The sequence below is a fragment of the Drosophila gunungcola genome (assembly GCF_025200985.1).
Source record: "Drosophila gunungcola strain Sukarami chromosome X unlocalized genomic scaffold, Dgunungcola_SK_2 000038F, whole genome shotgun sequence".
In the NCBI taxonomy this organism is placed as follows: Eukaryota; Metazoa; Arthropoda; class Insecta; order Diptera; family Drosophilidae; genus Drosophila; species Drosophila gunungcola.
This window is the reverse complement of record NW_026453189.1, coordinates 399715-413042: the sequence shown is the minus strand read 5'-3', so window position 1 is coordinate 413042 and position 13328 is coordinate 399715. Positions and strand designations below refer to the sequence as shown.

Below are 13328 nucleotides of genomic sequence, written 5' to 3'. Positions count from 1 at the left end.
ATAACTTTATATCTTTAACTTTTATATAAACATTTTAATTAAGAATACTAACAGCGTTTTATAATACTAGCATTAAAAAAATTTCAAATTTATTTTAAAGTTAATGAAACTTAATTGCTAAAGTGCCAGCACTGATGAACCATCATGCCGGCCGATAAGAATACTTATATTGGTATTTATATATAATCTGAAGAATTCGCACGGATGTTGAAAAATTAATAGTCTAAATCCAAAAAATTTGTCAAACATATTTATTAGTTATTATTGCCTAGCCAGGTGTATTTGACATGAGCTGTTTATGTTTGAGTAGTGTTAGCTTGAATAAATTGTTTGATTTCGTGTTGTGAGATAGTCAAACTGAGAAATTTCAAACGAGTGATTGGAATCATAGCTTATGACAGAAGCTGTTGCTCGACGATTCCATTATTCCATGACCCATGATTTCAAAGTACTGGACCAAAATATAGATCAAGCTCGGAGCCGATTCCAAACGCAACTCGTACTGGGCTATTTGATAGGTAAGGTAGCAATACTTACCTATAATATTAATTTTCAAAATTAAAACTTTACTAGACAATTTTTGAAATTTTTTTTTATATATTTTCAAATTTATAAGACTTAGGATTATGTAAATAATAATTGTATAAATTAGTTTCCATAACAAATTAATAGTGTAAATCATTAAATGACTAAGGCCTGTTTTCACATCTTCATGGTTCGCTGAAAGCAGTCATAAACTAGGAAATCGAACAGAACATCGCAGTTTAAAAGCTCGTTTCATCGCAACATGGAAATGAAAAAACGGCCCTAATGTTGTTAATGCTGGATAAACAGTGTTCGGAAGAGCTCGCTCCCGAGCAGCTGTTCCTGTAACGATTGTTTTAACTCCTTAGTTTGGCAGCTTAGAGCGACAAATGAGGCCACTTCCCCCAACGCTGTGCTTGGATCAGGTTTTGGGAAGCTGGTGGTTTTTTTTGTTGACGATTTTTGTACCGTTCAAGAGCTGATCTGAACGCCGAGGAGACCTTACAGACGGATATGCGTAGCCCTTAGAAAATAATTATGTTCTGAAGTTGTGACAGCGTGGATCCGAAGTGGATGCTTTCTGGCAGGTTCTTGATTTGAAGCAGCCACCGCTGGCACTCTGCGCACTTCCTCTGACGATCCTCGCGGGTCACGTCAACGCCCAGGCCATTTGCGGCCCATGAGTCGAGGTTTTCCTGAATGGTTGGCAAGAAGTTTGACAGAATAATACGAAGAGTATCGCAAGCTATCGTGAAATGGCTAAATAAAAAGTCGCATTATTTCAATGGTCCATTCGGTTTTTTTGTAACTCTACTCACAACTTGTGTTGGCTTTGCAAGAGTTCGTAAATCTCCGGCAGCACAAACATGCAGAAATCCAAGTTCCACGAGGACCTTAAAGAGGGTTTTTACATATAATTTTAGCTTTTTATATACAAATTGTTACTTACGGTTTCTCCAGTATTGCTCCGAGCAAATCTATGAAAATGGATTTTCCGCAATTCTTCGCTTGCCTTAGGGCGCCAAGCACATCGTGCGACCTTAGGAATTCCAAATATAACTATTATTTAATGGCTGAGTCTAAATTCCTTTAAAAAAATTATACAATTACAAAAACCATTCTAGTATTTGATTTTAAATGAAAGATAACAAATCTTTGACATTTTAAGACAAAGCTGCATCAAAAATCATATCATATATGAGTTATTTGCTTGCTTTCTGTTTATACATAAGCTGATTATTGACAATTTAGGTACATATATGTGAAAAGCAAGCTTAAATTGTATTAAAATTAATTTTTTTATTTTTAAGATACTAAAAACAAAATGGAACTATTTTATAAGCGACCCATAACCCATACTCACCGGGTGGCGTGGCGCAACAAGTCCAGGCTGGACTGGCGATTGCTTAGTTCCTGCAGCACAGCCTCGTGCGATCTTGACAGTACATCAAAGTCGTGGTCATCCATCATGATGCGATTGTTCAGTGGCTGCTGCAGTGATAAATTAAGAAGGGAATGTGAGTGCTTGGTCCAGTATGAATATTCTTTAATACCCACGTGAATATGCTTTTCCTGAGTTTTAGCCTGGAGCGACGGACGCATGTCCAGGGTGGTGCGAGATCGCATCGGAGGCTTCGTAATGATTTCCACGTTTATGTTCTTCTGTTGACTGTTCTCCTTACTGAACTGGCTTTGCGCCGAGCCCATCGGACGTTTGTTCTTATTGACGACATTCGAGGAGGATGACTTTTTAATGACCATGTTGTCGTCAAGCTTGTGCAGTTCCATGGAGCTAACCGAGGAGACCTGGCTGAGCTTGCTGCCACCAAAGATGCCCGTGGACGTCTGTTTGGAGCTGCCCATGGCGCCAGTGTTCCGCTTGTGCAGGGTAGTGGTAGTCGTCTTCTTGATCGACTTGGACGAGGCGTTGATAGTGGAGGTGGCGGGTACTGGCTTATAGTTACTGGTAATGTAGTTCAGGTTCTGATTGACCGGAAAGTCCTCAGCCATCTCGTAGTTGTCATAGTTGTTGAGTATTGGCGGGTTACTGTCGTTCAGGCCGAACTCCAACTGCTGCACGTCCGCCACCTCCTCGTCCTTGCCCAGCGAGTATATGTTGTAGATATCCGGCTTGTGCAGCAAACTGGCTTCGTTCATCGACATCAGGCGGCTGTCGATGGCGTAGCTACTGGCATAGCTGGCCATGTTGTCGGGCACCCTGGAAAACTTACCCTGCCGCAAGCCCGGCTCAATGGTGCCCCCGCCGTACACGATATGGTGCGACGCTAGCTCGGCCGACGAACCCGTCGTCGAGGCCAAGTGGACGGGTGGCAGGGAGGACATCGGAGACGTTTCCGCCGACTCCAGCACCGTTTCGTCCACCACCTCCAGGCTAAAGTTGGGCGACGACAGATCACTCTTGTTGTCATCATGCTCTTCTTGAACCTGGGCCGGCTTCGAGCCGCCCAGCGACAGTCGGAACTTCTGGTTGCCGCGGGAGAAACTCTTTCGGTTCGTTGAGTTGTGCTTGAAGTTTGGTAGGGCGTCCGGAGGCTGGTAAAACGGTATTACGCGGTCCAGACTAATGGTGTTGATCGAAACGGTGTCGATCTCATGGCAACCACAGATCTGCAAACAAAATTTGTGGTGAATTTTATTGTGAGTTCCAGAATAAGACGCGATTACTTACCAGCTTATTCTTGACCACTTTCATGTCGGCCAACGAGGACCAGGTGCTTTTTATGTGGTCTAGCTCACGGTCCGGCTCCCAGCCAATGACTGAAATACCGGAAGCGCTGCCGATAAAAAGGCACTCGCCGTTTTCGCTAAAATATAATTAGTTAAAGAAAATATGTCATTAGAACTTGCTCACTGTTCTGACGTAGCTAACTATTTTCTAAGAGGCTTAGTATTTAAGCACTTATTTTTTATTAAAAGGGTTGTGTTTAAAAGCATAAAAAGGAGCAAAATAATAACTTGAATAGAATGCTACCTGTATATTAAATCCAGTAGTTACATATTCATTTAAGGGATTTTCTTGAGCTCACCTAAAGGTTATACATCTGATGGCTTGGCCAAAGAAGTGAGTGGTCTGCGATACAAGCTGCTGGTGCTCCAGATCGTAAATGGACACGGTGCCGTCAATGCGTCCGGCGGCCAGCAGGAACTCGAATGGATGAAACTGAACGCATGTGATAGCCGTAACCGGCGGTACCGCTATGAACTCCATTATCTGTTTGCTCTTCCGGATGTCCCAAATGAGGATTGAGCCTTCCAAGCCAGCAGAGGCAATCCAAAGTCCGTCCGGGGAAAACTTGACAGAATTCACGTGGGACATGTGACCGCGACACACCTTGATGCAGTTGTTTTCGTTCTGCACGTCCCAAAGCCTGAATTAAAAACATTTGAAAATTAGTTGGTTGAGTTTATACACATATAGATATTTTTTTATAAGTATCACTAGCATCGGTCTAGCCATGTCCCTCTGTCCTTTTCTGACAAACTAGTCTCTTAGTTTGAAAGCTACATAGGTATGTACATATGTGCATGAACGTTGTCTTTCTATTAAAGTCGGAACAAGCCGGCTTTCGGCTTGCCGAAACTTGCTTTCTTTTTTTGTTTATTTCATACTTAATAAACATTAAAATACTGTACGAAAAATTTATTTAGTGTACACCATTCTAGATAAAATCAAGGGCCCTGAAATCCTTTTAACATACTTAAGTATCTTTAAAAAACCCGCTAGTTTAGCATTAGATTAAACGGCAATATTTTCTAATAAAAAATAAAATTTTTTGGTATTATTTAAATTGAGAAATAATTGTTGTTTTTCTGTGGACATGCATCAAATCATCGATCCAGGTTTTAATAATTAACATTTTGTGCCTTTCTGAGGTAAAAGGGAAACAGGGGTCACAACTGTGTTCTTTGGTTTTTTCAATATCAAAGTCAGTTGTATCTTCACATAAAATGGTACTGCATTAAAACAGGCGTTGGTTTTTAATATTTCTGTGTATGACACTAGTTGTGTACCCATTATTCGAGTTATTTTTTATCAAATTATAGAAAAGTTATAGTGAAAATATTCCAGTTTAAACAAGAAAGAACGCTTTAGTCGAGTTGCCCGACAATTAGATACCCGTTACTTAGATAACAAACTTTGAACTAAATATCTGGCGACCTGCATTGCCAACAATAGAAGTTAAGAGCGTGCAGCACCACTACCGCTCAACACGGGTATTTTGAATGAACATAGGATAGTGCTAGCAGCGGCAGAGCGGCGAATGAGCACCTAATAACTCAGTAACTTCTAAAATAAAAGCTCAGTAAAATAAAATAAAGTTCGATATGACCGAAATCCACACATGCAGCCCAATAAATAGAGTCTGACATGTCTCAGAGGGATTTGATAGACTTTAGCGATTTGTAGCCGTTAAAGTGGGCGTTGCTACACGGACGAACAAAAAAATTTAATTTGCCAGCGATGATAACAATGTAATTTTGACTTTTTTAAACTGTAACTGTAACTTAAACTACTATCATAAAGTTAAAAAAATGTTTTTTTTTTTGTTTTAGACCACAATTAGGGACGTTACAGTGCACACTATTGAGACACTTCTTAGGCCAGAGGATATAAATGTAGAATCCGGTTGCAGTAAAAGTGTTTCTTTTCTCTTAAAAAAATTCCTGAATGATTTTATAATATGTATGTACAGTATAGAAAGAAACCTGGATATAAAAAAATATTTAAAAAGGTTTAATCGGTTTGGATCTTTTTTCGAGTTATCTATTAAGTATTTTGTATTAAAATACCATCTAGTTTGAGTATGAATAATTTTGTTAAAAGATTTAAAAAAAAAAAAAAACATTATCGTATTCGAAAAAAGTGTGTTTTTGGCTAGCAAATTTAAACATTTATTTAATTCGTTAAATAAAAATATTCTTGAAACAATTAACACCATTTAAAAAATGTACGAAAAAAAATTTGGTTGCCTGTCCGGATTTCTTTGTCCACTATTGTAAACAGTGGAGGGAAGAGTGAAGGCAGAATGCAACCGAAATCTATAATGTTTTATCACGTTTTGTTAAATAAAAATAAAGGCTGTTTGAAGTAGGTTTGAAGAAACACTCGGTATTGAGAGATAAATATATATCTTATATAAATACGGAAAAGCTACTGTCTAATGCCAAGCTCGCCAAAATAGGAAGAATCTGTTGCGTTCTAACAAAACTGAAAATTATTGGTTTAAATATGGTGTTAAAACGTTGACAAAGCGCCCAAAGACAACTTCCTTCCATGGGAAGCACTTAAAAACTCCTTTTAAAATGTTAGAGGCAAAATCATGCTAGAAAGTTTTTTTTAGCTTTGGATATCGGTCTCATACTCTGAATCTAAGTACAAATGTAGGGTCCAGAATTATTTAACATACTTAAGAGTTTATTGCCGCCAAATCATGATTAAGACAGAGATTTAAAGTAGGAATAAGCCCTCTTTAAAAAGATTTCCCAAGAAAAAAAGAATTCCAAAATTTGATTTAGACCTTTAAAGGGGTCCTTAAAAAAGAATTCTGTATCCTTAAAACCAAATAAAAGAAAGAATTTTGGGGAAAACTACAAAAAAAAAAATAGAATGGAGGTCCAGTAATCAGCAATTTTGTTTCAATTTAAAATTTTAGTTGCCTCGTTAGTGCTCTGCAGGCTTAAAAACTAATTAATATACCACAAAATATAAAACAAATCACTCATACAGTTTAAACAATTGAAAAATACTTTGTTTTTTTAAGACTTAAGTATAAGGTTTCTATTACTGATCCATCAGTGATCAGTGATCATGCTGTTCTGCTGAATACGCCCAATGTAATGTCACACCCGTATAAATAGCTAACGTTTAAAGGTTTGAGCCACTGCTAGTTTTAGCGGAATACCGAGCCAAGGTTTGCGTCTGCGATGAAAGCAAGATTTTGGTATTCCGCTGCCATATTTGTCATGTTTTCCAGAACGTGTATTGGTATTTTTTAGTAAATTATCGTGAACTGAGTTGAGCGAAAGATTGCAAACTTATCTGGACAACAAACAGTGAGTGCACTTTGTACCTTTGTTATTGGGTTAATCTTGCATTCGAGCGCATACCAACGAATAACCGTCGAGATCTGTAAGTAGTGGATCGGTATTATTGTAACCTGCGGTGTTTGCTCGAACATGTAGGGGCATTACACAGCATTTGCATTTGCGCCTATGCGGCAATGTATCTTGTATCTAAATTTGTTGTTCCATCGGCTCAACGCAAGGCTTTGAACCATGAACCCCTGGACTTGGACCATGCCATGCCACTAGGAAATCGGTTAATCAATGGGTATGAGTTCTTCAACCCAAGAACCCGTTTATACACATACTCAAAGCGATAGCATTATCGCATTATCGCCTTTCGCTTAAGATTACGGCGATTGGAAACGTCTCTGCCTCTGCCGTAGATTAAGTCCCAGCAAACCCGTTTCTTTTCATTCCATTCGTATTTCGCAGCTGAGGGCGGTGCAACAACAGCGTCCGTATTTGTGCATCGAAACCTGATTTAAGATTTCGCTACAAGCCCGACTACAATGTCCTCCCCCGATGGAAAACTTCGCTACGATGGCCGTGTGGCGGTTGTGACGGGAGCTGGCGCCGGATTGGGCAGGGAGTACGCCCTCTTGCTGGCGGAGCGGGGCGCCAAGGTGGTGGTCAACGACCTGGGCGGCACCCACTCCGGCGAGGGAGCCTCGCAGCGGGCCGCCGACATTGTGGTGGAGGAGATCCGGAAGATGGGCGGCGAGGCGGTGGCCGACTACAACTCTGTGATTGAGGGGGCAAAGGTCATCGAGACGGCGGTGAAGGCCTTCGGACGCGTGGACATCCTGGTGAACAACGCCGGCATCCTGCGCGACCGCAGCCTGGTGAAGACCAGCGAACAGGATTGGAACCTGGTCAACGACGTCCATCTGAAGGGCAGCTTCAAGTGCACCCAGGCCGCATTCCCGTACATGAAGAAGCAGAACTTCGGCCGCATCATCATGACCTCGTCTAACTCTGGCATCTACGGTAATTTCGGCCAGGCCAACTACTCGGCGGCCAAGATGGGCCTCGTCGGCCTGGCCAACACGGTGGCCATCGAGGGCGCCCGCAACAACATACTGTGCAACGTCATCGTGCCCACGGCCGCCAGCCGAATGACCGAGGGCATCCTGCCCGACATCCTCTTCAACGAGCTGAAGCCCAAACTGATCGCCCCCGTGGTGGCCTATCTGTGCCACGAGTCCTGCGAGGATAATGGTGAGTCCCTAACTTTTAGTCCCATTCTCTCAGACGAGCCCCTAAACTGCTGAATTCTATGCGATTGTTTCCGAGTTTGGTGGCTAACATTTGATTTTATATATATGTATATAATATAGATGGCAAAACGGACCTTTTTTTTTTTTGCTCTGGTTCTTAGACTTGGGCTCAATGTTCCCATGACAAGTTTCATATTGATAGCGTTTAATTTATGTGTATATCGGCTAGCCTGCTGATCCTTATCACGAATTCAAATCTTTATAGCACAATCGAAACTAAAACCTTCACTGCGTTGCAAGTAAATTAAATGATGAAAAATTATGTAAACCAGGCAACTATTAGAGCTTATAGTATTTTTTAGTCCCGTACATAGCCCTCCTTGCGATAATTAATTTGTTCTTTCCATTTCGCTAGTCTTGTTTCCTTAAAGACACACAAAGTAACCGCGTTCTTCTCTCTCGTTCACAGGCAGCTATATTGAGAGCGCCGCTGGCTGGGCCACCAAGGTGCACACTGTGCGCGGCCAGGGCGCCGTGCTGCGCCCCACGTTGGACGACCCCGTGACCATTGAGTACGTCAAGGATGTGTGGTCAAAGGTGACGGACATGTCCAAGGCAAAGCACTTGGGGGCAATCGCAGAGGCCTCCGGCACCCTGCTGGAAGTGCTTGAAAAGCTGAAGGCGGGCGGTGGCGACGCCGTGGAGGACACATTCGAGTTCAACAGCAAGTCGCTCATCACTTACGCCCTGGGCATCGGGGCGTCTATTAAAAACGCCAAGGACATGCGCTTCCTGTACGAGAACGATGCCGACTTCGCCGCAATTCCATCATTCTTCGTTTTGCCCGGCCTTCTGTTAGCCATGTCCACCGACAAGCTGATTAGTAAGGCCCTGCCCCACACCCAGGTCGACTTCTCTAACATTCTGCACGGAGAGCAGTACCTCGAGATCGTGGACGACCTGCCCTCCAGCGGCACTCTGTTGACCAGCGGCAAGGTGTTTGATGTAATGGACAAGGGTTCCGGCGCCGTGGTCGTTACCGATTGCGAGTCATATGACGAGAGCGGCCGTCTTTTGGTGCGTAACCAGAGCAGCACGTTTGTGGTCGGCGCCGGCAAATTCGGCGGCAAGAAGGAGCCCATCGCCGGAGTCGTTCCCTTGCAGCCAGCACCCCAGCGTCAGCCGGACGCCTCTATCCAGTATGCCACGAGCCATGACCAGGCGGCGCTTTACCGCCTCTCCGGCGACAGCAACCCCCTGCACATCGATCCCCAGATGGCCCTGCTCGCTGGATTTAAGACGCCCATTCTGCATGGACTCTGCACACTGGGCTTCTCCGTGAGAGCCGTGCTGGCGCAGTACGCGGACAATAACGCAGCGCTATTCAAGGCCGTCAAAGTCCGTTTCTCTGGACCCGTGATTCCGGGCCAGAGCTTGCGCGTGGACATGTGGAAGCAGGGCACTCGCATCAACTTCCGCACGGTGGTCGTGGAGACCGGAAAGGAGGTGATCTCCGGAGCCTACGTTGACCTCAAGAGCACAGTAGCCAAGCTGTAAGCTGACCACTCTGACGACTCTGCCCTTGTCGCGATGAATTGTCTTTGACTTTAGATTTTAAATCGCGTCCGTTAACTTTGTACATATACAAAAATGTGCATATACATATGTGACTGTTTAAACACCCGTGGTGGTAGAAGTATTTTTTGTAACACGTTTTAATATTCCAAATAAAAATTTGACCTGAAATTTCAAAATATGACTTTCAAGATAAGAGAACTCCGACCTATACACATATAGGTATATATTCTTTATCGGTATCACCAGGTGAGTCGATATCAGCATATCCGTCTATAAACTGAGTGATACTTGCACTACTGTATACAACAAGTACGAAACAGCCATGACCTGTCTATCCTGATAAACTTCGAAACTTTGGGAACTGTAAAAGCCACATGCATTGCTAGTTTAATTTAAGAATTGTCACCACCCTCTTTAAGGAAGTTATTAAAAATGTAAGCTTTTAACCTTCTAGTTACATGCTTAAGACAAGTAATAAATAATTTACTAATTTAAATGGTATATCTTTATCCATATGTTTTGATTTATTTAAAAAAGTTAAGCTTTGTCGGTAAATCTACGAATGTGTGCCTAAAAACTATTTATTCTTGAGTAATATTCATGTTTTTTATCAGATTTGATGTTGCCGTTGCAATTATGTAAAAAATGACCACAATACTCTTGCCGCTAAATAGTTTTAACCTATCTTTTTTTATACCCTTGCAGAGGGTATTACCTACATATAATTTCAGTCAGAAGCTTGCGACGCAGTGAAGGAGACATTTCCGACCCTATAAAGTATATATATTCTTGATCAGCATCACTAGGAGAGTCGATCAGTCGACCATGTCAGTTTTAAAGCTATCTGCATAAAACTTTCCCAAAAGTTGTCTTTCTATTGCAGGTAGTATATAAGTCGGAACGAGCCGGATCGGACGACTATAGCATATAGCACCCATAGGAACAATCGAAAAAATAAATTTTAAAAAATTATAAGTTAGCTGTTTCTTAATTTTTTATTTAATTTTGCAATAGCTACAAGGGTATATGAACTTCGGCTGGCCGAAGTTTGCTTTCTTTCTTGTTATTATTAATTTTTCAGTAATCGTATTGCATAATTTGCATTTTATCCGAATTCGTTATTGTTATCGGAATTTTAACTGTCACAGATATGACCGTTCCAGTTTGATACGAAGTTTTATACGATTTTAGAAACACATTAAGACACATTGTTTAAAAGTCGGTTACTCAAATAGTAAACGGGTATATCATAAACAATGTTTAAATAGGAATCTCTGGCTCCCACAATAAGATGATAAAGATGATGGTAGTAAGCTTTTCTATCCTAAATTCAACAAGCGGAGAATGAGGGAAACAGGAAAATATCGCCTTCTCTGTTCAAACCGCGAAAACTCATTTTATAGCGATATTTGATAAGCAAACGTGCGATTGCTTCTTGACTCATTGGTGGTTTTGATTGCTTATATAGGCTTTTGGCTTACCTCACGGTTGTATCGTTGCTCCCGGACACCACATATTCTCCGGATGGATTAAAGTCCAGAGTGCGAACACTCTTCATGTGGCCATTTAAGGTGGAATAAATTTTCTGGGAATTAAGGTCCCATCTGCGGATTATTCCGATGTCGTCGGCGGAGTACACAAAGTTGTCCTTATACGCAAAACGGACGCAATCGATAGAGCGATTGTGGCCCGTCAGAGACTGGAAGAAAAGCGGGTCTAAATTAGCATTCTTTAAGTGGATTGGTATTGGGACTGGATTTGAACGAACCATAAAGCACTCATCCTGGCCAATTGCCCAAAGGTTAACATTGCGATCCTCTCCTCCGGTGACCAGCACCCGGCCTGTTTCGCCCAGATCAAGGCTCGTGACTCTGCTATCGTGTGCCTTTATATCGTCTGCAAATAAAATAAAAGAAAGTAATATTAAACAAATATTCTTGAGAAAAAAAACCTTTTTTGAATCAACCTTAAGTCCCAAAAACGTTATACATTTTTAGTTTATTATACTACTAATTTGGCATGATACTAAATTCGAAGGTTTTAGTCTTGACAGATGGGCTTTGAACTGATTGGCTGGAATTGTTACACTGTAGAAGAAATGGATATAGGTAATTTTTCAAACGTGATAAGCTATAAAATATCTGAAATAAGTAACGTCTACAAAAACACTCAGTTAAAGCTAGTCTCTGTTTCTTTAATTTATTTGTTTACCTTTTCTGGCGTCGGAATATTATATCAGACGTACACACATATTTCAAAAAAAAAATAAATAAATAAATAAATGAAAACCGATGCGGGTCAAATTATCAATCTCTTCTTACTAAACTTGTCAATGATATTGCTAGGCAAAACTATATATTGAGTTACTTTAGCGCTAAATTTTGGCCTGCTGCTGTTAGTATATAAGCCGTATTCTTATTGGCTGCTGCCTATTGTTTACAAGAACGCGTGGTAATGTTTCGAAATGTGAAGAAGATGCTTGCAACTTTATAATCTACTATGCTACTTTACAGTACACACACACACTGGACACACTCAGGCTCACGTACGCCGCACACAACTAAAGCGGAGGCTTATTGTTCGTGTGTGTGTGGGAACATACAACGGTACTTTCAAACATTCGTTTTACTTACAGATCTTCGATATCAGTTTTCTATGCAGCGCCATAATCAATCAAATTGTTTTTATACAAATATGACGGCAGCTGCTTGATTCCCTTCAAATGCCAGCCTTTAAAATAATTATTATCTTTTTGTAGCAGGTGTGAGCTGGTCTGTGATCAGCTGTCTGGACTTTTTTGCAAAACCGACTCCAAACGAACACGAAACGCACTTAAACAAAATCACATTGGGAACAACACCTTTTTAAGCCGATATCACCGCGATCGCATTTTACAAAAACATAAAAACAAACTGTAGATTCGGACAATGCTGTTGAACAAAAACAAATGCACATTGTAATTACAGCGACGAGGAGGGCTGCAGTAACTATCGATGAACACCGCTGCCAGGGCCTCGAGATTCAATAGAATAGTTGAGGTCTGTAATACAATTTTGTAAACAATTGAATGTTTTGCAAAGAGCACTGTTACAATTCTTTATTTACCACAGTTTATTTATTCTATTGCCTGCTGGCCGTGTTGCCATAGCTTACAAGGACCCGTGGAAGTTTTTTAAAATATGCAGAATCTACTATGACACTATACCATACACACACACACATGACGCACACAACAAAAGCGGAGGCTTATTGTACTGTATTGAGTTGGGAATATACAACGGTACTTGCGAACATTGCTTTACTTACAGATCCTCGATATCAGTTTTCTTGGCAGCGCCATAATCAATCAAATTGGCGTTATATATATAAGATGGCAGCTGCTAAAATCCTTTTAAATTCCGGCCTTTCAAATAATTATTATCTTTTTGTAGCAGGTGTGAGCTGGTTTGTGACCAGCTGCCTGGTCTTTATACGCAAAACCAAAACGAACACGAAACGCACTTAAACAAAATCACATACGGTAAAACACCTTTATAAGCCCATATTACCGCGGTCGCATTTTACAAAAACATATAATTTATTTGTAAACTCGTAATATCTGGGGGACAAAAACAAATCCTCATTGTAGTTGCAGTGACGATAAGGGCTGCAGCAACTACCGATAGGCAACGCTGCCAGGGCCTCAGATTCAGAAGAATAGTTCAGGGCTGAATTAAAAATTTGAAATAATTATTTGCTTGCTTTTAAAACATAGTACTCAGATCGACGATATCCGCTCGTATGAAAGAGAGCGCGACAGGCAAAAAACGGGCGGACACTTATCGTCAGGGTCTTTTTACACCCCGGTACTCAGATCAACAAACAAATACGAGAAAATAAATTCGTCGATCTGAGTACCGGGTTGCAAAAAGACCTTGTCAA

At 41.2% G+C, this 13328-nt stretch overlaps 2 protein-coding genes across 5 annotated transcripts; one reads left to right on the top strand and one right to left on the bottom strand.

Moving 5' to 3' along the window:
• Positions 1–577: 577 nt before the first annotated feature.
• On the bottom strand, positions 578–13078 carry LOC128260718 (katanin p80 WD40 repeat-containing subunit B1). 3 transcript variants are annotated; one of them, XM_052993931.1, is made up of 10 exons: positions 12714–13077; positions 11176–11303; positions 10889–11106; positions 3573–3914; positions 3215–3350; positions 2083–3153; positions 1889–2013; positions 1475–1564; positions 1344–1418; positions 578–1284 (listed from the first exon to the last, which is right to left on the bottom strand). In XM_052993931.1, the coding sequence occupies exons 1-10, from the start codon at positions 12745–12747 to the stop codon at positions 1050–1052; spliced, it is 2454 nt and encodes an 817-aa protein (XP_052849891.1). In that variant the 5' UTR covers positions 12748–13077; the 3' UTR covers positions 578–1049. The 3 variants fall into 3 exon arrangements, with proteins under 3 accessions (XP_052849891.1, XP_052849890.1, XP_052849889.1); XM_052993930.1 differs by lacking the exon at positions 12714–13077 and adding an exon at positions 12041–12416 and having other exon boundaries at positions 1889–2016; XM_052993929.1 differs by having other exon boundaries at positions 1889–3153; positions 12714–13078.
• LOC128260722 (peroxisomal multifunctional enzyme type 2) lies at positions 6521–9577 on the top strand. Of its 2 annotated transcripts, none has more exons than XM_052993937.1 (3): positions 6521–6600; positions 7045–7830; positions 8299–9577. In XM_052993937.1, exons 2-3 carry the CDS (start codon positions 7122–7124, stop codon positions 9384–9386), a joined length of 1797 nt encoding a protein of 598 aa, XP_052849897.1. In that variant the 5' UTR covers positions 6521–6600; positions 7045–7121; the 3' UTR covers positions 9387–9577. The 2 variants fall into 2 exon arrangements, with proteins under 2 accessions (XP_052849897.1, XP_052849896.1); XM_052993936.1 differs by having other exon boundaries at positions 6534–6676.
• Positions 13079–13328: the final 250 nt, after the last annotated feature.